The sequence below is a fragment of the Ips typographus genome, unplaced genomic scaffold (genome assembly GCF_016097725.1).
Source record: "Ips typographus isolate SLU unplaced genomic scaffold, UJ_Ityp_2.0 IpsContig35_part1, whole genome shotgun sequence".
In the NCBI taxonomy this organism is placed as follows: domain Eukaryota; kingdom Metazoa; phylum Arthropoda; class Insecta; order Coleoptera; family Curculionidae; genus Ips; species Ips typographus.
The window spans coordinates 107,454-133,638 of NW_028098574.1; the positions used below are offsets into that span (position 1 = coordinate 107,454).

The 26,185-nt window shown below is 33.7% G+C and overlaps 2 protein-coding genes across 3 annotated transcripts; both read left to right on the forward strand.

The window, feature by feature from the left end:
* The first annotated feature begins 3,677 nt into the window (after nt 1-3,677).
* Dhit (regulator of G protein signaling double hit) lies at nt 3,678-19,993 on the forward strand. 2 transcript variants are annotated; one of them, XM_081995063.1, is made up of 8 exons: nt 3,678-4,034; nt 14,069-14,418; nt 14,478-14,534; nt 14,596-14,699; nt 14,893-15,059; nt 15,600-15,791; nt 15,843-16,047; nt 16,121-19,993. In XM_081995063.1, the coding sequence occupies exons 2-7, from the start codon at nt 14,069-14,071 to the stop codon at nt 16,020-16,022; spliced, it is 1,050 nt and encodes a 349-aa protein (XP_081851189.1). In that variant the 5' UTR covers nt 3,678-4,034; the 3' UTR covers nt 16,023-16,047; nt 16,121-19,993. The 2 variants fall into 2 exon arrangements, with proteins under 2 accessions (XP_081851189.1, XP_081851190.1); XM_081995064.1 differs by lacking the exon at nt 3,678-4,034 and adding an exon at nt 11,672-11,829.
* Nucleotides 19,994-21,039: 1,046 nt separating this feature from the next.
* On the forward strand, nt 21,040-26,029 carry Patj (patj crumbs cell polarity complex component). Its single transcript, XM_081995039.1, has 4 exons — nt 21,040-21,687; nt 21,739-22,020; nt 22,471-23,159; nt 23,804-26,029. The coding sequence occupies exons 1-4, from the start codon at nt 21,232-21,234 to the stop codon at nt 24,786-24,788; spliced, it is 2,412 nt and encodes an 803-aa protein (XP_081851165.1). The 5' UTR covers nt 21,040-21,231; the 3' UTR covers nt 24,789-26,029.
* The last annotated feature ends 156 nt before the right edge of the window (nt 26,030-26,185 follow it).

The window sequence follows — 26,185 nt, forward strand, 5'->3', positions numbered from 1 at the left end:
TTAGCTGAAGCAAACTTTCAGCTTCTTTGGACCTATTTGTTTGGCTTAATTAATTAAGCCAAACAAAAGTCGTCTTAGAGCTATAGACCGACGATTTTGTTTTGAATTTAGCCAAGGTTTATGAATTCAAGTTATTCACTTTTTCGTCGAGGTTTGGATTGGTGGCACGTTGTCGATTTCTAAATTTGAAAAATACATCAATAGTCTCAAAAACTGTTTAACCAATTAAGGGAGACAAAGGAAAAAACTCCGCTCAGATGGAGCATAAAATATTTACTCAATTTATTAAAAACTGAAAGAAAGTTTAAGACAAAAAATTGAGACAAATAAAAGGATAATGAAGTTTTTTCAAGTGGAAAAATAATACACAGTTTAAAGTTTAAATGATCTCCTATTCTCCTATAGTATATAGCAGTTTTGTTGCTTGTTATCGACAAGAAATTAAAGACAAAATTCATCTTTTTGCCATAGACTATTTTGATGTTTAGGCTTTTTCGAGATAATAAGAGATATCGTCAACTCCGTCAACCGATATGGCACCGGTAATAAAGTTTCAAAGACATTTTATTCCAGTATATTGAACTTAATTTCATATTTTCAGCCCTTATCCTTCGTAAGTGGCGTCTTAAAAGGCTGCTGTACATTTTGTAAGCTAATTATTTTTCAGCGAATTGTTTTCTTTTTAATATCACGATATTAAAATGTGATTTTGTACAATTTCGTTTCACAATAAAGGCAGATTTGAGAGAACAGATTTGAAGCATTCTCGCTATGCCTTAATAATTAAATTTTAAGAAAACACTGCTGTAAAGCTATAATGGTTCACTGTAGGCGTCCTTAAAAAGGGATGTTTAGGGATTTATTATAAATATAAGGCCTTATTCCATGATTTTTGACTGAAAAAATAGATGGAGTATATTTGAAGACAATTCTGCCAAATTATTTCATGGGGGTATTTCAAGATCAGATCTAGGTAACTAAGCTTACATTGAACTGTAAATGTTCTGTTTTCAAAAGCTTGTCTTTTTCAAGACATTTGAAACAAAAACAAGAGCAAGAGCTAATATCAGTACTTACCTTACCTCTTCTTATTGCATAAGAAGCTATATAAGCAACAGAATCTTTCGACCTTTTCTCAATAGTGACATGATGACCAACTCTAAGCTACTGGATGTGAATATTAATTTTGAATTACCTCTACAACATCAAGTTATTCTTCCAATTTCTCGCACATTACAAATATAAAGTTCTATTTATAATCACCAATATCAATATTTTTTCCAGAATAGTTATACGAGAATATTATGATGATGAAGAAATTTTAACTCAAAGTTATTTCACGGTTTAGCGGAATAACACAGGAAACCAGAGAAATGAGATTTTCTAAGAATACTGGCTTTTCAAAAGTAGAAATTGAATTTATTATGATTCGCAGAATTCTTCACTTCTTGAAAAGCTATTTGCGTGATTTAAAAATAATATTAAGCTGCATTTACCCGCGAAGGCCAAAAACCACTTGAAAGTCATTGGAAATTTGATTTCTAGCTAATTAAGCTGCACGTGAAGCGTGAAGGGCTCTATAGCAATCTACAAAAACAAGAAATCCAAGATTTAATTTTATTTATAACGACGTATATTGACATAAGGATGGACTTTCTGTAGTATCAAGTCAAAAGTCAATACCCTGAGGAAATGAACCATTGGAAATTTTCAGACAAGTTTCTAACAACAAGTTAACAGGAAATTAACCCGATTTCCAATCACAGACTGTATTGGTCAGTTATGTTTGGTAAACTTCGTCCTGACGTCATCGTACGTACGTACGTACGAATTAAACTGCTAAATCGATTTTCCCAGGTTATCTCCAAATTTAAAATATGCTTAAAATTATTGATTATATAAATTTGAAATTATTTCAGACCATTAATCTTTTTCAATTTTGAAAGAAAGTTTTAATTATAATTCTTCCGTTGTAAAGCACACTTCCGTACATCCAAATTTATAAAACAGTTGTTGCATATATACTTGAAACCAAGTTTAAAGAATTATTAGCGATTTCTGCTATTTATTTTGTATTTTATATGAATAGCTTTAGAACCATATATACGATAAGTATTTAGAAATTGAATACTTTATAAAACTTACACAAAATGTCTATTTTTGATTGCTGTGATCTTGTGGCAGATGCCGAAACAATCTTTTGACGTCATAAAAGTGTGTGGGTGAAAACTTTCGAAGGGTGAAAAAGGCTGGGATAGCCCCTTCCTTTTTCCTTTGCAACAGTGCTGAAGATAGCTTGCAAATTATACAGTATTATACACACGATGGCCTTATTCCACATTATATAAGTATATAAGCTTATGTACTGTTAAAAAACTCAGTAATTTTTATTGGTTTGAATAGAAAAACCAAACAAATGAGGACGGGTGTCATAAATAAACCAGATTAACAATAAATAGAAATAGAATTGTTTAAAAAAAGTATGAAAACGATTTAAGAGTAAAGATATTTACAAACAAATCATATTATTATATTGGATAATGCTTTGCAATGTTGTTAGGTTACTATAATTCAAAAAGTTGTTAATACCTTGGTTACAAAATTGGATCTCCCTATAGGAAGGATGTATTTTTAATTTCTGCCCAATAATTATGTATTGTTCTTCCCCCTTTTAAAGAGACTTAGCTTTGCTAAAATCTTTACCCCCGAAAACGTTTCATTATATTTTCGTTGCCAAGCAACCCCACACCCCACAAACTACCCTCACTGTTGACACTATATAAAGGCTGAATGGAAATCATGCATTTTATGTAATCTCAAATTATATGATGTAATTACGTACGTTTTTGGTTTCTTATCAATCACGTTGCTTTATTAATGAATAATTTAAGTATTCTTTTCTTCAGATATTACGTTACATCAAACTGGAATGCGTACTTACTTACTCTTGTCAAATGTACGTTCCAGAATTAGAATATTTCTGCTACCATTAGGAAATATGCCCACGTGGCTGAAAAATAATACGCTCCGTTTTTCAGTCAACAACAGTTGTTGATGATCTAGTTAGTAGTAGAATGTTTTTGACTCAATATTATTCAATAGTTCAAAGAGAAGAAAATAAAAAATAAATATATAAATGACGGAAGGGCGGATTTATCGATACCCTCAAAAGTTTGGCTCCCCAGTTCTGTTAAAGTTAAAAATAAAATTAATTGTCTTTAAACTCGAAAGCTTTGTTCAAAGAGAAAGTTTATAATTAAAAGCTAGGAAGCGGTTACCTTGAATTTAGCTGCTACAATCTAAACATTTTTAAATATTGTTTTTCAGTTTTCTTCACGTTAATTGACCTTACTTAAAAATCTTTTTAACATTTAATGATTAGTATACTTGAACTTGAGTCATTTTTTTCATAAAATTTCAATTGAAACGTGGTGCAAAAAGTTCGAATTTCTGTGTGGTACTTACATACTATTAAAGTTAACAACAAATTATTTATTTACTTCAATAATGTTTTTAGAGACTAGAAGACACGTCCTGAAAAAAGCAAATGAGCAGCGTTGCTATTCTAAGAGTATTATTAAAGTAGGCTAGTTATTGGTTCAAATATGACAGTGATACAAAATGGATGCTGGTTTGTGGATAAAAAAACGTGGAAAACGTAGGTGACTCCGTCTCTGTGTCAAAAATAGTGTGCGCTGTGACGCGGTAGAAATCGGTAGTGCTCGCTATCGGTCATCGTTATCGCAGCAGCAGCAACAGCAGCAGCAGCAGCAAGCAGCGATCAGCGACGGCGCAGCGACAACGAACGGACCGTCTCCCGTCTCGAGACGAGACCTCAAAATCGTTCGTAGCCTCGTTCGAGAATCTTTCGAAATGGGGCCCTATTCACCTCGTACAGATCGGGCCCCGGTGAGTGGTCAGTGTCAGTGCGATCTCGAGGTGACAGTGGTGGTACTCCGCTAGCCCATATTTGGCATGGGCCTCAGCGTGGCGCCCACGTGTGCCCGCGGCTCACTTCATGGCCATTGATAAAGGTAAGGTAACCACTAACCAAAACGTAGTGACGTCACCGCCCAAGCTAAACCGCTCTAATGTTTCTCTCTTCTACTGCTACTGATATCTTACACACTATTCCTACTACACCCAAGTTGTTTTTCACGAACTATTTCTAAGCAAACCTTACTATTTAGACAACCGGCTGAAATTACACAATAAATAGCTCTCTACTTGAAGCTATGTCACAACTAATTCTAAAATAGGACATAAAACAACTATAGTCTATTACAGCTTCATAAAAAAAGTGTCACCACTTATGTAGTGACATTTTAATTACCCTGTTAGTTGGATTGTATCCTAATTTCCTTCTTTTGACCTACTTTGCACTAAACTGAAGTGAATGCAACAAATCCTAGGAGCGCATTAGCTCATATCACACTTCATGTAGCGTGATTTTTTTTAAATTGACTTAAACGTTGAAGAAAAGGCTGAAAAATCATCTTTTTTTTGGTTTGCCATTACGGTTATTGCAACTAATTTAAGATTATATTGAAAACATATTTTGAAGGTAAGTATATTGAAAACAATTTATTTGTTCTGCTCAAGTTTTGTACAAAAAATTAATTTGAAACTAAAATTCACTTAGAATGTTAATCATCAATGATTTGTGATCAATTTATGTGGTTGTCAATAACATCAAAGAAGTCAAACTGCACAGCATTTTTTGATTGGTTTTAATTAGCAGTAGATTTTTTTTCAATGTTATCTTGTCTTTGTTGCATTAATTAATTTGAAGGAATTATTGACGGATTTCGGGAGTTCCAAACTAACTGAAACCCATTTCTTATAAACTAGTCATTTTTAGCCAAATTAGTTTTTCACAGTTTTAGCCTTAAATATATTTCCTTTTCTCTGAATGATGTTCATAAGTGAAAAATAAATTAAAGAACGATATTCATCCATTTTGTAATCGTCAAAAGTGCATACCATTACACGACTACAAAGAGGCCACATATTTGAAAAAAAAAATTGCAAAACGTACCTTCCTAGTTTCTCGATAATAACGGCTACAAAGTTTCTTAGTAATTCTAACAACTTGGACAACCCCCTACATTGAAAATACTCATAATTTCAATAAATTAAAACTTATTGAAAAATTATATGATGAAACGCTATTTTCTCTCTCAAGCAATTTTCTTACATTTAATTTGTATCCGGCAGGAAATTATAGGACTCCCTTCAAATAATCCCTTTTAAAGGTAAATTGATCTGATGTAGGTATCTAAATAATAGGAGCAGTATGCTAATTGAAAAAGCAAGAACTATTTTAATTTTTCACATTTTCGTTTTGAAAAGTTAAGGCGACACAAATTGACTTTTATATAACTTTGGTCACATTGCCGATTGTGAAATATGAAAAGTTGCTATATAGCGACGTTTCCAATTATCTGAACCACGTGCCGCTCTGGCTTATAAAACTTGAGACATTGAAAAAGATTTCGATAAGTTCGGGAAAGATGAAAAAATAAACATTCCCGTACAGAGAAAATTTGCTTGACAAGTTCTCTTTCCATTTGACGAATTACTTTCCCCGGCAAAGTCCAATATTCAGAATTCACACTAAAACCATTGTGTCTACTTTCAGGTAAGCAAAATAATCAATTTTACTACTAAAGTTTTTCCAAAACTAATAAACTATCCATTAATATTCTTAGTGAAGACACAATTTAAAAGTTGACAATTTGTCGTCAGGTCTTGTAAGATTTTGTTAAAGTCGAATTGCCATTCTTGAACCTCCTGTGTAATACTTATCAAACGGAAATTTGTGTCTACATCAATTTCTATATTACGGAATTATTTGAGATATATATTTTATCCAAACACTGAAATTAGGGACTAACCAGCCAACCAGTTTCAATTTATTTTTTACTGACTTCCTTCGGAAAATCAGCCCACTTTGAGTTATTTCATTTCTGTTTTTTTATTTCTAAACATACGATTTGAGTTTTACTTTTTTTCAGGATTCTGGCAGCGAATAAATAGCCCATACTTTTTCCGAGCAAATTGATGTTTTTTTCTACTCCATTGAATTTCGTTCAATTTTTAATTCTACAGTTTTTTGCATGGCTTTAGAGGAAAGCGAAATTGTTTATGTCCCGACAAACTTTTCGCATCACAGTGTTTTGAGAATAGGCGATATTGTAGTATCATTAAAGTTACCATTATCATCCAGTATTATTGCTCCAAGTATTAGTAAACATACGTTGTTTTTAAGGCACAAACATAGGATTTCACTATGTTAATGTTAATCATGTGTTTTGGAACTACAGGTGGTTGACGGGTGTGTCTTTAGTACCCCGAAGCTTAAGTAATCTTTGAAAATGGTGAGGTTTTGTTTTTTGTTTATCAATCCCAATCCTCTGACCGGTTTCGCCGTATTACGGCTCATCAGAGAGGCTATAGGGCTTGATAACCAAAGAACAAAACCTTCGTTCCAGTATAGTCAACTGGATGCCAGAAATGATAGTTGTGTGCAACATCTGGTGACATCTGTACTCAACTCTATGAGTTAGAAAGTACAGATGGCGTTCCAAAATCTAGGAACAGCACCATTAATGCCGCATCATTCGGTAAACACCGATCTGATTGGTTGAAAATGGTGAGGTTTTGTTTTTTGTTTATCAATCCCAATCCTCTGACCGGTTTCGCCGTATTACGGCTCATCAGAGAGGCTATAGGGCTTGATAACCAAAGAACAAAACCTTCGTTCCAGTATAGTCAACTGGATGCCAGAAATGATAGTTGTGTGCAACATCTGGTGACATCTGTACTCAACTCTATGAGTTAGAAAGTACAGATGGCGTTCCAAAATCTAGGAACAGCACCATTAATGCCGCATCATTCGGTAAACACCGATCTGATTGGTTGAAAATGGTGAGGTTTTGTTTTTTGTTTATCAATCCCAATCCTCTGACCGGTTTCGCCGTATTACGGCTCATCAGAGAGGCTATAGGGCTTGATAACCAAAGAACAAAACCTTCGTTCCAGTATAGTCAACTGGATGCCAGAAATGATAGTTGTGTGCAACATCTGGTGACATCTGTACTCAACTCTATGAGTTAGAAAGTACAGATGGCGTTCCAAAATCTAGGAACAGCACCATTAATGCCGCATCATTCGGTAAACACCGATCTGATTGGTTGAAAATGGTGAGGTTTTGTTTTTTGTTTATCAATCCCAATCCACATGATGAGCCGTAATACGGCGAAACCGGTCAGAGGATTGGGATTGATAAACAAAAAACAAAACCTCACCATTTTCAACCAATCAGATCGGTGTTTACCGAATGATGCGGCATTAATGGTGCTGTTCCTAGATTTTGGAACGCCATCTGTACTTTCTAACTCATAGAGTTGAGTACAGATGTCACCAGATGTTGCACACAACTATCATTTCTGGCATCCAGTTGACTATACTGGAACGAAGGTTTTGTTCTTTGGTTATCAAGCCCTATAGCCTCTCTGATGAGCCGTAATACGGCGAAACCGGTCAGAGGATTGGGATTGATAAACAAAAAACAAAACCTCACCATTTTCAACCAATCAGATCGGTGTTTACCGAATGATGCGGCATTAATGGTGCTGTTCCTAGATTTTGGAACGCCATCTGTACTTTCTAACTCATAGAGTTGAGTACAGATGTCACCAGATGTTGCACACAACTATCATTTCTGGCATCCAGTTGACTATACTGGAACGAAGGTTTTGTTCTTTGGTTATCAAGCCCTATAGCCTCTCTGATGAGCCGTAATACGGCGAAACCGGTCAGAGGATTGGGATTGATAAACAAAAAACAAAACCTCACCATTTTCAACCAATCAGATCGGTGTTTACCGAATGATGCGGCATTAATGGTGCTGTTCCTAGATTTTGGAACGCCATCTGTACTTTCTAACTCATAGAGTTGAGTACAGATGTCACCAGATGTTGCACACAACTATCATTTCTGGCATCCAGTTGACTATACTGGAACGAAGGTTTTGTTCTTTGGTTATCAAGCCCTATAGCCTCTCTGATGAGCCGTAATACGGCGAAACCGGTCAGAGGATTGGGATTGATAAACAAAAAACAAAACCTCACCATTTTCAACCAATCAGATCGGTGTTTACCGAATGATGCGGCATTAATGGTGCTGTTCCTAGATTTTGGAACGCCATCTGTACTTTCTAACTCATAGAGTTGAGTACAGATGTCACCAGATGTTGCACACAACTATCATTTCTGGCATCCAGTTGACTATACTGGAACGAAGGTTTTGTTCTTTGGTTATCAAGCCCTATAGCCTCTCTGATGAGCCGTAATACGGCGAAACCGGTCAGAGGATTGGGATTGATAAACAAAAAACAAAACCTCACCATTTTCAACCAATCAGATCGGTGTTTACCGAATGATGCGGCATTAATGGTGCTGTTCCTAGATTTTGGAACGCCATCTGTACTTTCTAACTCATAGAGTTGAGTACAGATGTCACCAGATGTTGCACACAACTATCATTTAAGTAATCTTATTTATTCGTCTAAAAAGTATTAACAAACTCGCAAAACATCATCTTCTTTCGGGAAAATTGTATCTTTCCATAGTCCCTGTGATGTGTTTGTTGCTTTTGATAATGACAGGCCAGGTAGCAGGTAGAGTAACATATTTTGATTTGACTCACAAAATGTCGATTTATACTATTAATGAACAGATAAAGATACTATTTGCATTTTGACCACCCTGTTTTACTTACTACGCCAAATTTGACCTGCCAATATCAAAAATAACAAGCACCTACCATACAGGGACTATGAAAAAATAAAATCTTTTTGAAAGAAAGACACACCTGTCAAGTTTTACGCCTGTACTTCCAAAATAACATGGTCTAACATTGGCTTAAAAGATTAACACGTGAAAAACGCACTGTAATACATTCTCAGTAGTTTTAAATTAAAACATCAAGTTTGTCTAATATGTGGAGCTCGCTATTCTCTAAAACTGTGTTTAACTACCTTGAGTAAACATAATCCAAAAATGTGATTATTCTATGTTTACCAGCTATTTAATGTTAAAGTTTACAATCATAGAGGCAGGCGTTTATATTTCAGTTATGTGTGTGTGTGTAACTTAGTACACATCGCTTGCAATAATCGAGGATTTTGCGAACGAAGTAACGCACAAATAATTTTCAGTGCTGTAATTGTTGTTGAAATCCCACTACGAAAAGAATTTATGAAAATGAATCGCGTTTATCTTTTGTATAACAAAATATTTTCACTAGGTCAAATCCTTTGATCCTTCAATCTTACTATATTGTGAGTTAAATGTTCAAATCCGAATTATACAAGGTATCCGTCAATGCATGCTGTAGCTAATAGTTTCTTGACTGTTTTACGCTCTAAGGCTACCCCGTATGTAGTTTTAAATTATGTATTCTTCTACAGATTCAACATAAATCAATCTCCAGTTAATCTCTGCAAGGTCTATTAACTATTCCTATTTCCGATAAAGACGTCTTTGAAATATGTATTGATAATAAATAAACATCCTGTGTGGAAGATAAGCAAAATACACCTGGCAATTCGACAGTTCTTTATACATCTTTTCGTTTACTTTTTAGAAGAGTCCTAAGGATTGGTAGGTAAAAAGAAAACCTGAAAAATTCTTGAATTAATCGAAAACAAAAGCGGGTAATTTACTACCTCGATTACCTCGTTCTTGAAAATTATAGATGATATGTGACAAAGGGTCAAAGGTCCGAGATAAAATAATAATGTGAAACACATCGGAACGCTTATATGACTATGCATAACTTAATAATATTGCTGTAATCATATGTCGTCTAAGTAAACGTTTTTCCATCCCCTAGAACGGAGCCCACATTTCTTCGTTCAATTCTAAATAAGTATATTTCCGTTTCTTGAATCTTAAATTGCTGAAATGACTATATATAAACATTTTTGAAAGAAACCATTATAAGAACGATGGGCTATGTACCTAGCTTTTTAGATAGACTGATAGACAATAGCGTTAGTTAACTTTCAAATCAAAAATTAAATAATGTACCTTAAAACAAAACTTCGCTCTTAAAACCTTCCACTGAAGATTTGGGGATTTTGCGCCAATCCTGCTGGGATGCGCAAACTCTCCCCAGGTTTGGTCGAATTGTATTTTACAAAAGTTGAAATAGACCTACAGTAAGTATGGTCTGCTAAACATGATGTAATAGTCGTGCGTCGAGATCGTTGCAGGCTCTTCTCCAAAACGACGTCATTGAGAAAATGTTAAGGAGAGTGAGTGTAACGAGTGAGTGTTTTTATAGCGGACTTATACGGTAGAATTTTGCTTGGTAAGAATTATTATTAATGCTATTGCTTGTCAAGTATCGTCAAACTCAATTTTTTTCTCAATCAAGTTTGATTGAAATGTTTTTAAGAATGCTTTCATTTAATGTTGCAATTTTAACAAAAGTTTTCTTGTACCAACTCTCGACAACGCGAAAGTTTTGGGTTGCTGTTTTATATGGAAAATCATTGTTTTTATAGCTTTCCCATTTTTTTTTTCAAATAAACTCAATTAGGTCAGTATTTACTAGTGCACGATTTTAATCAAACCGCTAATTTTATGATCTGAAACCGCCCATGAATATATTTAATATATTCCCGGATTAATAGAAGTTACTTTCCAATCCTCTCTCTGATTTAGTAAATTCCGGATTACGTAATTGCTGTTTCAATGATAGAAGAATTTTCCGCAGATATTACTCAAAAATTCTCTTTGCGTGTTATCATTTTGCTATTAAACTTTCATGTACCCATTTGGTTAATGGCTGCTTTGATGTGAAAAGTTTTTCGTACATCACAATTTTTCTAGCATATCGAATGCGTACCTATAATTACTGACATTGATAAAATGTTTCTGCATTTAGGAGTGTCAAGCTAACTTAAAAATAATTATTAAATAGTTGATCTTAAAAGTTAGAAGAGAAGTTATGAGTACCGTATTAAGTCAAATCACATTCCATAGACAGCCGTAAAGGATTTTGAGATGTAAGAAAAATCGTCACCGACACATGTATGAATTTCAAAAGATTACAAATGTATTCCTTCCAATACCTCCAAGAAATATTCCAGTTCGTTAAAACGTCAAAACTAATCGAGGTAACTTCCATCTTTTTTACCTTGTCCACTTTGTTAAGGATAAAAATAAATGAAATATTTATCCAGAGATCTGATGAAATACATCATTTGGGTGAGTTCGCCCACCAGTTTCTTTTACGTATTGAGTTTCTCGATTATCTATTACGACCATTTTATAAACGAGATTGAATATACAAGGGCTTTGATAAAATTAGTTACAGCAGACAAGAGAGGAACTTTAGCGTTAAAATTTATCCGGGCGCAAATCAGATAGTGATAGTTGATATTTCAGGAATACACACCACCATTTTAATTACAAAATCACAATCAAAAATGTATCTTCAATTAACAAAATATCCGCAAAAACTGCCGATATACGAAATTAGTCGATACCAAAACCAGCATATACACATGTTTTGGGCAAAACAGGATTGTTTTGCTTTTGCATAGTTGAGTAGAAAAGGTTTTTTACAGCGGACAACCAGATTGCATATTTAACAACGGTGAGAAGAATGGTTATTTTTGAATAAAATTTTGTTTGTTCTCGGATATCCCACCGGAGGTATACGTACTTGCTTTTTGCTTTATATCCTTTGTGCGTGGTACGGTGAATACGGGGCTATATTGACTATACCTATATATAGCACCCTGCCGAACATGTAAGTATCAAAGAAACAGAAATGTACTTTTGACTTAAAATAATAGCTTTTTAAATAAAGCACTCGGTCCCTTTTATCGTAAGAATATCGAGGAAACAGCCTTTTTGGATTTATCTGAACAACGCTTTTAAAATTAATTCTCAAATTTGCAGCAATTTTATCTTTTAAAGCAGCTTTGCCATTATATTCTATTGATCTTGACAAATGCATTTGCTATAAATGTATCATATTTGAAACGAAACAAGATGAACCAAATGAAACCCTTTTACCACATCATGTAGTTAAAATTAAGATTTACCAGTTGGCTACTAATATTTGCCAGAGCGGGTCTGTCATTTAGTTTTCACTGTTTGAAGAATGGTTTTGAACGATACTAACCGCCCTAATGATCAACAATCAATACAGCTAAGGGTCAGTTGTAAATATAATTTCAATTAGATAACTGACCATACATAGTTTTTAAGTTATTTATCTCAAATAACTCTCACTCAGACGCGATTGATTATTAATATCAATGTGTAACTGTATTACACCCTCGACGATATATCCATTCACGCGTTTGTTAATACAGTTGTCGCCTAAATTACTATTAATATAAACAAGATAGGATGTAGTCAATTTCAAATTTAACTACTCTATGTGAGGTTGTCAACGCGACGCGTAGATAGTATAAAGTTTGCAACAGATCAATATATGCATAAACGACTCGCTAAACCGAACGACAAAATATAATTCATTGCCCTTACGTCAAAATTAGTTTTTAACTTAAAATAGATTTACATTTTTAACACTTTAACGTTTCGGTTTTTCTACTCAGAAAGTTGGCCCGACAAAAAGTAATAAAGACCGCAGTTATACTTAATTTAAGGTAACAAAACCCAAAGCCTAGCCAGTTGCGGTACAAACAATTTCCTCGTTTATAATATGTATATCGATTAAGCTCCGTATTTTTTCATTTGCGAATATTTTCACGCGCTCAACTGAGATAAAACACTATATTAATACCTTTAGCTCACTTATTAAGCTATAGTGAAAAATTGGACTAAAAAAACTAGTTGTTTCAATGATACGGGTACGCAATTCATTTTATTACTGTAGTTGGATTTATGTGGTTGTACTTTTTGATTTAATTGGCGGCTGTTCGAGTGGATGAAATGTTTTTATATAAAACAGACACAGAATAAAAAAGCAATTCGTTTTCTTTAGTTTGCACTAACTAAACTACAATACATACTTATCGTGGTCTAATAATATAATACTATCCCATAAATTTCGTGTTCGTGTATTGATTATAAATAAGAGGAAAGCGATCTAAAGGAAATCTTCCGCTTAAGCTATTTTGGACGGATTGATAATTATATTCATTAAAAAATGATCCAACCATTAGGTATCTAATTTTAAGCATAACGAGATTGAACCCTTTTGCAAGTCACTTTTGAGGCGATTTATTTCCTGAAGATACGTACTATATGTTTGTTGAAACGAGTTACTCATTTCTTTAGAAATAGAGTTCTATTTTCCCTACTAACCTTATTTGTGTGATGAGACAGAAGACCCAACTAGCAACAAATAGATTTATTTCTTAATTAATATTTTTTTGCCAGCACTATGCAACAACTGATCGACATTTAGAATTAAACGTGAATATGTACTTATATTTTTATGTGTGGCTGTTACTATTAAATATTAGGGTACTTAAAAACATTATGGAAACATGGCCTCTTTTCTGTGCTCAAATTTTTCACATAATTATTAATTCACGTACTTGCACCACACCCTTTAATGAGATTAACATGATGAAGAACAAGACTAATTAAATTAAACAGATCTTGGCGAATTTATCCTGCATCCCAATGTCAACGTTAACCGAGACATTTTCTCCATTAACAGGACTAAAACTCAAATTGTAGTTAAGCATTTTTCCGCGTTTCTTAAAATATCAGGAGCTTGGGATATCTGGACGAAATTTCATTTTCATACCTATGATTACAAATCCTAGTAAAAATACAGCAACAAATCCTTGTTTCGTTTGTTAGTTGAAACAACATCGATAGCGACACCGAACCCTTTTTCGTAATGTGAAGGTTGCGTGCTTAACTCGATTCATAAATGAGACTAGTTAAAATGGTTTTTTTAGTCAGTTGATAACCTCAGTAACTAAAATCTAGACACATGCTATTATAACAAATTAATTCTTGAAAAATTTAAATTAATACATTCCTTTATGTTTTGTTTATAGATGTCTTGTAGTATTACTGAGCGGGTCAGTTCTACATCTGCGACTGTCCAAAGTGTCTCTACCATAGGTAGTGCTACAATAGGACCAACGTCACTTAGTATAGTAAGAACATCCAGTGGTCCGAGCAGTCAACCTCCACGATATAGGGAACAATCAGGACCAGAAGTAAATTCAGTGTCAACTTTAGCCACGTCCCCTAGCTCGAGACAGGCTATTGACGGGGCCGGAACCCCCAGTGGGGCAGATGGCCCCCCTCAAAACGGACCTCAGTCAACCAGCCCTCAGGGCTCTCAATTCAGATCAAAACCCTGCAGTGCCATGCTTTTATGCTGCTGTTGCAAATGTCCTTGGTTTGTTTCATTCATAAGAAAATTAGAGTGGAAATTTTTATTGATTTTATAATTTCCAGGTCTAATCCTGGAAACAAAGAAAATGGTAGGGCAAGAAGATCTGCAGATGACTCTCCGTAAGTTTTAGTACCCAAGTTAACTTAATGTATCAGACTTATATGCTTGACATTCTTACAGGCCTTCTGGGTGCAAAACTAAATCCGGTCAAGAAGAAATTCGAGTTTCAGCTGAAGAACTGCGAAGCTGGGGCAAATCCTTTGATAAGCTGATGAAAAGCAACGGTAAATTTAATATAAATCTTTTAATAAAGCTGAAAAGGTAAAATGTCGATTATAAAAAAAGCTCAACTGCAAAAAAATAAGAGTGGTTTCGATTGAGCGAACACGATTTTAATGAAAAAATTGTTCTCACTTTGTACCTCTATGCTAGGTCATTTATAAAATAATTTTCATTAAACTAGGACATTTTTTACAGCAGGTAGAAAAGTGTTTAGAAATTTTCTAAGAGGGGAATACTCCGAAGAAAATATTTTGTTTTGGTTGGCTTGCGAAGACTTCAACAAGCACACCGATAAGGCCTATATTGAGAGAAGATCGAAGCTAATTTATATGAATTACATTCATCCAGATTCATCAACAGAGGTAAAAATTGCAATAAGTAATCTCAATAGAGCTGTTTGTATTTTTCATTATGGTGGGCTTGTTTGTCAATTTACACGTTGTCAGGTAAATTTTGACATGATAAGATTAGCATTCAGCAGAGGTTAGATGGCCATTGACCAATTACAAGCACTTAACTATGTTGTGTTAATATTTGAAATATTTACATTGCATGCTTGCATTCTATAGAAGTACGTGTAGACAAAATAGGAAAAGTACAGCTGATTATTTTATTATAAAAATACCATCACTTGAAAATGAATTTTACTGCTATATTTATAGGCTATAACGTTTTGAGTAAAGTCTAAACTGATGGATCGAAAAATAGAAAACCACTTCTAAAACATTCATATCTCTATAAAGTCCATATTCTATTCAGTCAGAGGTCGGCTTGCGTTTTTTTTAGGTTTTTGCTTTCGTATCAAGCGGTTCTAGTTTTAGCAATAAAGCTAAATTATTATATTAATAGGGTCAGTTTACACTACTTATATAATTATTTTCATAATGATATAAATTTTGCAGGTCTCCCTAGATTCTCGAGTACGTGACATCGTAAAAAAACATCTACAAGAACCTCATCCAACTATGTATGACGAAGCTCAATTACAAATCTATACGCTCATGCAGCGGGACAGTTACCCCCGATTCTTGAATTCTCCCAGTTTCAAAGAACTATTGCAACAAGCTGACAAAAAGGCGAAAGAAAAATTATCGGTAAACGATTCATCCAATTCCCTTAAAATCTGAACTGATATATTTTTTCAGATTTTTCTTCAACCACAAAAAACCCCTTCGCTCCATACAATCGACTTAAACTCGTCACTAACTATAATCGGTGAAGAACACGGACATGCTAGTCAGTCGACTCCACTGCTAACAGCTGTTCACCCCGCAGCTACGACGCCAGTGTCCGATTTTTCTGATAGGGACCAGGATACCAATTAAATTTTTCTTTACGTGTAGAAAAATGGTAAGTTTAATTTCAATGAATATTCATATAAAAACATCTATTTCTATTGGAGACACATATTCCTTTATTTCAGGCGGCCTAACGACAGACTTGAATGTCGACAATAACTATGGACCTCGGATAGGACACAAAACTTGAAAAACTGGTGACAAATTAAATATATATTTAAACACGGTTCTAGTAAGGCAAGGCCTAGCTAATAGCAGGATCTCAACGGACCTAGATTTAACAAGGCTGGAAAGTGAGCAGCCGGTATCTGTCATTCCTCATCATTGTTGGAAAACTTGACAACACCGGTGTTTGGTACATGAAATCAGAATAAATAGTGATATGTCAGAATAAAAAATGAGTAAGAGTGGGCCGCTACGGTGCATTTACTTCCTTTGTAAGTTTTAGCTAATTTATTATTTATTTTTACGTTATTTTTAAGAACAAAGACTGGTGAAGCATTTTTGTAGGTTTAATTTAATTTAATTTAATAAAATCGAAGAGGTATTATGGAAACCAAAGCTCATTATTATAGCTTTACTTATTTGCTTAATATTTTATATCATCTATATTACTCTTGTAGTTAAAGAACTTCTCTGATGTATATATATTATACTAGTTATTAAGCTCCTCAATTAAAGAAATATTCTGACATGAACCTATTTATTATATTACTAGGTTACATGTACTAAACTGATGGACATATCGGACCAAAAATTAACTTTAACCGAGAAAAAGTGTTTGTTGGACTCATTCGGGTCAGTGTCATTACTTAAAATACAGTATGCAATTCATAATGTCCAACCCCGGATGTCACATTCGCTCACTTTAATAAGATAGTATTTATACATGATGTTAATAAATAAACAAACAAACAGTTCAACACACTTTGTATAGCTGGATGGATTTGTGTTTAGGAAACTAGACTATAGATCAATACATAAAAAACCTTGCCTGTTTCAGAAAGTGTTAGGCAAATTTAGTACTGAGGGTGTCAATGAAATAGTTTACCATCGTATGTAAGAATTTAGTCGAATCAGATGGAAGTCTTCCTTAAAATGGTCTACATAAAATACGCTATATACAAAGAAATTAAACACATTTTTATTATTAACTAATGTTCAATGCTTAATAAGAGGAAACCAGGGTATTGGTTTTAGGTACGGTATAGTACCACTTACATCATTTCATTTATATTCAATAAAAAAGTTGATATCTCATTGAAGCTCTGTAAGAACGCACAATTACAACATGTACACTGTAAATACTTTTTTAATAAACAAGAACGATTTATATGATTTACATAATGAAATTCAAATTATGACCGTGTGTAAACTATTATTATTATCACTTAACCGACAATCATTCATAAATATATTGTTGTTATGTATGTATTTGTTGACTTAAAATACACATATAGAAACGAAGTTTAAGTATTACCTCAGTACCAGCAGTTGTCGTGAACTTGCAATGACATTAATAATGTGTACTGTAAAGACTCTTATTATTACCTAGAGTTAAAAAGAGCTCTCTGTTCTCTATTTGACTATACTTGGTCGAGGCAACAAAATCCTATCAGAGATTTGCAATGCGTTCCGTGTACATAATTAATCTTGGGACGTGTTGCAAGTTTGCATTAGTGAGTTCCACTGCCAGGCAAGGGTTTTGTACATATATTCAGAATAAAATCCCTTGGTTAATAATAATAATAAATATATCTATGAGTCATATTGCAATTATCATTTTATTATAGTCGTAATAAACAGGCAGGGTATTTTGCGTATATGGATTAAGAAGTTTTCTAAATATAAAACTATTATGTATATGGCAGCGGCAGTGCATATATAACTATTTTTCTTATTTATAGCACATATATGCCTGTATTGTTCAATTTTCTACTCAATAGAGGTATTGAATTTGCTGAAACGGGTATACTATCTTGTTATATATCAAGATTTAGACTGTCTAGGAAAAAGACTTTCAATGAAAATTACCATAGTGTTTAATAATAAATAAGTGTTTGTTGAAGAAAGAACATGTCGAAAGTATTAGTATAACATATAATAACTGATCAGTGTAATGTATAACTTTATGTCTAATTTAAGCAATACTATTTCAGATCTCTGGTCACATTTCTAGACCTTCTTTTACTAACTGAGGGCTCTGTTTTATTTATAGACGAGGAAGTAAAATGGGAATTTATTCAATGTTTAAATTTGTTTGCGTATTATCACAGTTCAGTATTATTACATGCTTATTAGCTACGGTTAGTGGGACAACGAACTATATATTTCCACAATCAAATACAATACGGAAAAGTGTAAGAAAAAATAAGTTGTCTCAAACTATAGACTTAACTCAAACAATCGTAATAAATGTCTAGAAACGTGAACTTCCCCATATATGGCTCATGGCTCTAACTTGCGGTGTTACAACTAATCATACGAGTAGGTATATACTATATATGTATTACTGGATTAAGCATTTGATGTTGGATGTTAAAACTGTTAACTTATTAGGAAATAGTTTAAACGAGTTCTGGCAAACTATTTAAACAGGAAAATTATCATAAAATATACGTAGGTATTTATCCAACATATGTTGAATTTCAGAATTCGTTTTGTTGATAACATTTACGCACAATAAATCCAGTTTTTTTACTATCTATATTTTGTGCAGAATTAAAATTGTATTCACTGATGGATTTCGAAAAAGAGTTTCATATAACAGTTATAGATGTGTTATCATTGTTTAAACGTGCTGTCAAATTTAGATTGGATTGGACACATACTATATCCGTCGTATATAAACAAATAACTTAAATAATTTATTTAATGTAATAATTTTCTTTTAATCTATTAAGATATGCCGGGCATATATTTTGATAAACGGGCATATCGAAATTAATATGCCTGACATGTACGAATAAGACTGCATTTTCAAAATTTGCCAAACTTATATTGACATTTCTAAGTATCTACTACAAACTTCTATAACATTTTTATGAAATGGTTTTCCTGTAATTAATAATTAACGAACCTCACAGCTTGTCGCTTTTAACGGAAACTAAACTTGAACAAAACTGAAAGCCATTTTTATAAGCTCATAACTCGAGTTTGTCGAAATGTCTGCCATTTGTCTATTTCATTGTCGCGTCATCATTCAGTTTCTTAACTTTTCATTATTACAATATATTTATGGCACTTTTTTACATGCATATACAATAGCCTATAAATTTAGATGGAAATTTTATTCTTAATCCATTATATATCTTTAAGCTATCCTTTTATAGTAGCGGAATCTTATAATTTTTTGTACTGTGATTTGGTAGGAGTCTCCAGAACAGTCTTGATCAGCCAGTCTTGAAGCCAGTACTTTTAAGACTCGATTTTTTAAGATTTTATAAAGTTAATTCAGAATGGCTCTGTTTCTGGGCTTGGAAGACTAATCTAACTTAGTGAAACTGGTTTTTTAATACATTTCTAGATGTGACATCTGCTAAAAATATACCTACAAGCCAGAGGACTGTTCCGGATCTGAAATAAGTTATTATTAGTGAAATATTAACCAATTCCTGAGTGTATATAATTGCTACCAAACTAAATGAAAGCATGCTATTTTTTGGGCAGCCTAAATCGAATGTATGGCATCGAGTGAGTGTAACTGAAATGAATGGTTTTTAAATTAAAAAACGGCTGTCGTTGCCGATTCTCTCCCTCTTACCCTCTTCCCACCTCCCCTAAACAAACAAAATATATTTCAAATGTGATAAGAAATACACAAAAATCTACCTTTGTTAAGACCACTGCAAACAAATTTGTTTGCCATACCTACATCTAGTCAAACCACCCACCCTGTTAGCACATCTACACAATAAGTATAGTCTTACACTAATAATCGATACACACTATAGTAATTCATATAAGTAAATATCAAATATAAAAATATACCTACTGGTCATTAGTGTTTTATTTTGTAAGTTGTAAAAATACCCTGTGACTGATATTTATCATTAACCCATGAAAAAAATTGCAAGAAAGGTAGGGGGGATTAGGGGTCTTTTTTACTACTTTTTAAAATTCAATATCTCGGTAACATGAAGAGCTAGAGAGGCCAGCTTTGGCTCATTTTGTAGTATTTTTTATCCTCTTTCTAATGGCATTTTAGCGAAATCTATAAGAGTTCAAATAAAAAAGTTACAATCATTCAAAAATTGAAAAAAATTCTATTTTTGCAAAAAGTGCAATTTTGACAATTTTTTATTTTGCTCCAGGAGGGTTCTAATGCACTGCAAAGGACATATTTATACCAAAGGACCTTAAATTAAGTGAAATAAGTCAAATAAAAAAGTTACAGTTGCTCCAGGAGGGTTTCAATGCACAACAAAGGGCATATTTATACCAAAGGACCTTAAATTAGGTGAAATAAGCACAAAAATAAAACCATAAATGCAATCTTCGTTATGCACATTCACACATGTGATATGTGATTCACACTTCACAGCCAGTCGCAGCGTAAAGCCTTTCTATTTGTCGATTATCGATTTTTGATTTTCGCCTGCTGCCTATACAATGCCTATACTTCCCGTGTTTTGTCGGTCATTCAAGCCCCATCAAAGAGAATATTTGCGGTGTTGAACTGCTGACTTGGTAGTCTGTGTCCACCACAGCGTCTACACATCGTCTTGTTTTTGTAATTTTTACATGCGGTAGTATTGTAATTACATACATAGTAGTTTATTAATTAATTCATTGAATATTTAGATTAAAGCTTAATAAAATAAGTTTCTGAAAACTTAAAATTATTTATTTTGTAAAAGTTAAATTTGCAGAAGTAAAAAACAAAATATAGTATTTTGTTTAAAAAGCCCTATGTTTGAAGCCGCCTTAAAGTGTATTGTGCAAACTTTCATATCATATATATCGACTTCATGATCACAGCTCTAGTAAAACATATGACGTTTACCTGATTTGAAAGTTGACAGTGACAATTGTGGTGACGCAACACAAACTTGACAACTTGAGCTACAAAAGAAAATGAAAAGACAACAAACAGATGATGGATGGAAAAAATGGAAATTGACTTTAGTCTAAACTAAGCATTGATTATGGCCACCTGATAGTCAAAATTTCTACAATTTGCATGTTCAGTGTGTTTTTTAGTTGTTGTACGTAAATTTTATGTTGTGTATTTACCATGAATTTAAATGCAGACATATCCAGTGCCCTGCAGCTGTTGGAAGATATTAAGCAAGGAGTTGGTGACCTCAGAGACCCCAAATTGCAAAACAGTACCTTTCAGGACCTTCGAGCCCTATTATCAGTTTTGGAAAACCCTGTTTTCAGAAGTATTGTAACTGTACAAGATTCCTTAAGTGAGCTGAACCAGCAATTAGGACAACACCCTTCAATTTTACCTGTTGATTTTGATATTACATCAGCAGGAGAATTAGTACTTAATGTACCGCCTGCCGGTGAATTGTATGATCCTGATTATAATGATTATGCACCACGAGACTTTGATGAGCAGAGAGTGCCTTCAGCACCAGTGTCTCCCAGCTCACCTCAACCCTCAACATTTATTACATCCAACAATAAAATAATTTCTTTGCTTAACAGTCAAAAACTTAATGGAGCCCTTTGCAATCCAGAAGTAAGACCATGAAATTAATAAACACACATTTATTAAGTATTTTTTTCATAGACTTTAAGGTTATTACATGGGAATAACAGTTTCAATCCTCATGATGATGATATGATTCACAGATCACCTTCTGTGGGCAGTGATAATTCAAAAACAGAATCTGATAATTTGCCCAACAGTGAGTGGTCTCAAGTAGAGAGCATAGACTTAATCAATGATGGTACAGGACTGGGCTTTGGCATTGTTGGCATGAGGAACATGGGTGTTGTTGTCAAAACTATTTTGCCAGGTGGAGTTGCTGATAGAGATGGACGTCTACAGAGTGGAGATCATATTCTTCAGGTAAGTTACCATTTAATAATTTTTCTCTTACAAATGTGGGAAACATTTATAATACATTTTAAGTTTTTGCAAGTTTTCAATCAGTTTTTTAAACCTACTTAACCTTCAGGGTAGGAAACAGCCAGTTTACACATAGTAAAACTCCAAATAGAGAGTATAGTAGTTCCAAAATAACATGGGCTTAAAAATTTAACATGTGAAATCCTATGTGGCCCTAACAAAAAGGCACTGAATATAATAGTAGTAGCGGTTTTTTGTATCAAAAACAGCAACAAGATATTTGAGTTTAAGTGGGTAACTTATAAGTATATGTAGTATGTATCAAAAGAGGATAAACCATATGAAAATTCTTTTTTGTAAAAAATTATTTTGTGAGTTTCTGGTTATATTATTTACTCAAGAGATTTTTGCTTCTATCAATGTCATTGATGCATTAATATTTAATTCCAGATTGGTGATGTAAATCTTCATGAAATGAATTCAGAACAAGTTGCAACAGTTCTAAGACAATCTGGCACCCATGTACGGTTAATTGTCGCCCGTCCTGTGGAATTGTCTTCCCCAGAGTATAAATACCTTGGAAGTTCTGCACCTATAGTGCCTACAAAACTTTTACATGATGTGACTGAACTTGATAGATATTTAATACAACATAAATACCCGCCAGTCTTTCGAAAAGAAACGGAGTGCTTTCCAACTGATTTAGCAAAGTCTTATAAATTATCTCGTATACCAGCGTCGCCGTCACTTCCTTTGCTTAACCTTGATATATCCGTGAAAATGCCAGAAATGGAGAAATTTATTGTGGAGTTGAAAAAAGATACAAATGGATTGGGCATTACAATAGCTGGTTACGTGTGTGAGAAAGAAGAACTTTCTGGCATATTTGTGAAGAGCGTGAGCAAAGGAAGTGCCGCAGATCTCAGCGGAAAAATCAAAGTTAATGACAGGATAGTAGAAGTAGATGGGCAGAGTTTGCAGGGATATACAAACATCCAGGCTGTGGAAGTGCTGAGGAACTGTGGCAATGTTGTCAAGCTATGTCTGGAACGATATTTGCATGGGCCTAAATACGAACAGTTACAGCAAGCTATAGCAGCCAGTGAAACGAAGCCGCGGTCACCAGTAAATTCACCACGGTAATTGCCGTTAAATGTGTGCTCTCTTAGTAGTATTATCCTATTGGTATTAACCTTTTTTCTCTTTCTCTCCAACCTTTACTAATAATAGCATTGCTTATGGTGTATGGATTATGTGTTAACAAGCTTGTAGTTAAATGTAAAAATGAATTACCAATAATATTATTTCTGCTCAAAAAGGCTGACTAAAATAGCAATACAAATAAAGACGAGTGCCAAAAAAGAAAGATTGTGAATTGAATCAGTTTTTGTATTCATTTTCATTTCAAGCCTGCTTTTTGTTTACAAGTGTTGTGACAAAATATGAGATATCTTTTCTTATTTTATCACTATAAATATCTGACTTTTATAATCTCTCTTTTTTGTCCATGTGTAATTAATTGGTAATCTTATATAATGTTAGATACCTATTGTACGCAGCAATGTTGCATTTCATTTGAGCTATTGATAATCTTATTTTTGTGTTTAACTAATATACTTTTTTCTCATAACTAATTTAAGATCAAAAATTCGATTCTGTCAATTTTCCAGATATGTAGTAACGTAACCGCCGACCATCCAGTAGTTAAACATAAAGAGAATCAATTGCTTAAAATGTTTAGCTGACCACTCTTTTTAAATATGGAACGTTCAATACCTTTCAGATATACTAAAGAAGAAGGCAGTCTTTCTAAAGCGAGCGACGAAGTGTTTAATGACTTTATTAAAAAGGAGGACCCCCCTATTCTTTCAGATGAAGAGTTGCGAGCCAAATGGTCGTTGGTGATGGGAGAAGATGTGGAAATCGTGGTAGCAAGGTTGAAGAAATTTGGCAAGAAAGGGGGATTGGGAATCAGTTTGGAGGGAACTGTAGACGTGGAAGATGGCCGTGAAGTTCGACCTCACCATTATATAAGGTCAATTCTAGCTGAAGGGCCAGTAGGAAAAAACGGAGTTTTAAAGTCAGGGGATGAGCTTTTGGAAGTAAATGGTCATCAATTACTTGGGATGAATCATCATGAAGTTGTCAGCATTCTTAAAGAGCTGCCGATGGACGTTTGTATGGTTTGTGGTCGCAGTGCTTCTAATATATTTAGAGAGGAGCCATACCCAGAAAGAAGTGTGTTAACTCGAAGTTTAAACAATCTTTTTCCCGCTTCTGACAGATTGGTAAAGGCCAAATCGGACGGGTCTTTGGCCAGCAGTATTGCTGTAACTCCCTCATCTGAGGTGAACTTGTCTAAAATGAAATCCAGAAGTTTAGAGCCTTTAACAGGACTAGCTATGTGGAGTTCTGAACCTCAAATCATTGAGCTGGTTAAAGGTGAAAGAGGCTTAGGCTTTTCTATCTTAGACTATCAAGATCCGATTGATCCGAATGATACGGTTATAGTTATAAGAAGTTTGGTGCCTGGAGGCGTTGCTCAATTGGATGGTAGGTTAATACCGGGTGATCGTTTACTGTTTGTTAACGACACGGTATTAGAAAATGCTTCTCTAGATCAAGCAGTACAAGCTTTAAAGGGAGCCCCTAAAGGGATAGTCAGGATTGGCGTTGCTAAACCACTGCCCATTCCTGATAATGTTGTGCATGGTTCTTTGTTAGACGTCGATCCTGACCGTTATCTCACTTCTGATTCTTTTAATTAGAATTACGCAGTGCAATAGATAAAGTGTGATAAAGAGACTGACTGTTTTGGTTATGTCGTATAATTTCTATTTCTATTTTTTTTACTTGTTGAATTCCAGAGACAGGCACTCGTAAAGTTAATAATCAACTCAGTCAGTCTAACATAGACTTACAAATTCAAGTTATCATTAATATATAAGTTGGAGAGGTATATTAATCAAAAAGGGGAATATGTAATATTTTTAAGCATTGTCACGTTGACACGGCACTGATGGGTCTACATGAGATATTCATATTTTTATATCATTCTGTACTGTTTTTTTATATGGCAACCGAATTAGTTTTACGTTTAAGTGGGGCTCCCTAACTAGTTAAATTTTATGGTACTTAATTTTAAAGGCATTGGCTATTTTATTATTTTGTTTCACTTAAACACTGCTTGAGTTTGATCAAAGGTTCTATTCCTCTTTAATTTATGTTATGCATTTCTTAACTTATTTTAGAACTATTATTCTTTAGTAGTTGGTTACTCGAGGTTGCCTTCTGACGGTGCATAAGTGTAAGTTTAATAATTGCTTGAATGGATCTATAAGTAAAATAGTGTTATTGGTATGTAGAGTAGGACAAAAGTATAATTAAATTTTAGCCAATTGCCTTTTTTCACAGTAGGTAAATATATACTTAGCAAAATTGATGATATACTGCAACTTAGTACCTATCTGCAACTTACACAAAGAGTAGAGTATTCTCACAAGAAAATGGGGTGGATCGATCATATTGTAGTCAGTAGATACACAGTGATTTCAATCATCATTCATTAATACGGTTTATGGTCCTCTTGTAAGTTAAACGTAGAATCGGGTTGTATTCTAGATTTAGTATTTTTTTTGAATTATAGATATATAGGTATATATATATCCTTGTATTTATAAATACATTGTCTATTTTAGTGATATAGAAGGGCCAATTTTTATATACATATACTTGCCTGCAGTTTGTCCACACTTTAAAGAATCGCCCCGTTTTCTTAAAGCAATATAAGCAATTTTGATACTCACAATTTTAACAAGAATCTTTGTTCATTAATTGCACTTTTTTTCTTCAAGGCATATATCGCAAAATTGTGATAAAATGATAATAGGAATATACCTGATGATTATACTAAATATGGTAATAAAATGTTATTGTTATTACAAGTCTTTAGCAATAATAAAATACATTTGTATAGATTTACTCAAATAATAAATTTAAAAAAAGTACATTTTTGTCTTTTTTTTATTTAAGCGGTTTTTGAAACACATTGACGATGATTGAGGCAAACTGCTTATTGCGGTGCAATATTCGCAATCAAAATTCAAGCTTTGAAAGTAGTAGCGGCCCAAAATAAACTCGAAATAACAAATTTGATGCTGAACTG

Excerpts from the sequence above, each read along its gene's own strand:
- Dhit (XM_081995063.1), top strand. The coding sequence starts at position 14,069 with ATGTCTTGTAGTATTACTGAGCGGGTCAGTTCTACATCTGCGACTGTC. Across the intron at positions 14,535-14,595 it reads AGATCTGCAGATGACTCTCC|GCCTTCTGGGTGCAAAACTA; the intron begins GTAAGTTTTAGT and ends ACATTCTTACAG. Across the intron at positions 15,792-15,842 it reads AGGCGAAAGAAAAATTATCG|ATTTTTCTTCAACCACAAAA; the intron begins GTAAACGATTCA and ends ATATTTTTTCAG.
- Patj (XM_081995039.1), top strand. The coding sequence starts at position 21,232 with ATGAATTTAAATGCAGACATATCCAGTGCCCTGCAGCTGTTGGAAGAT. Across the intron at positions 21,688-21,738 it reads GAGCCCTTTGCAATCCAGAA|ACTTTAAGGTTATTACATGG; the intron begins GTAAGACCATGA and ends TTTTTTTCATAG. Across the intron at positions 22,021-22,470 it reads GTGGAGATCATATTCTTCAG|ATTGGTGATGTAAATCTTCA; the intron begins GTAAGTTACCAT and ends ATTTAATTCCAG.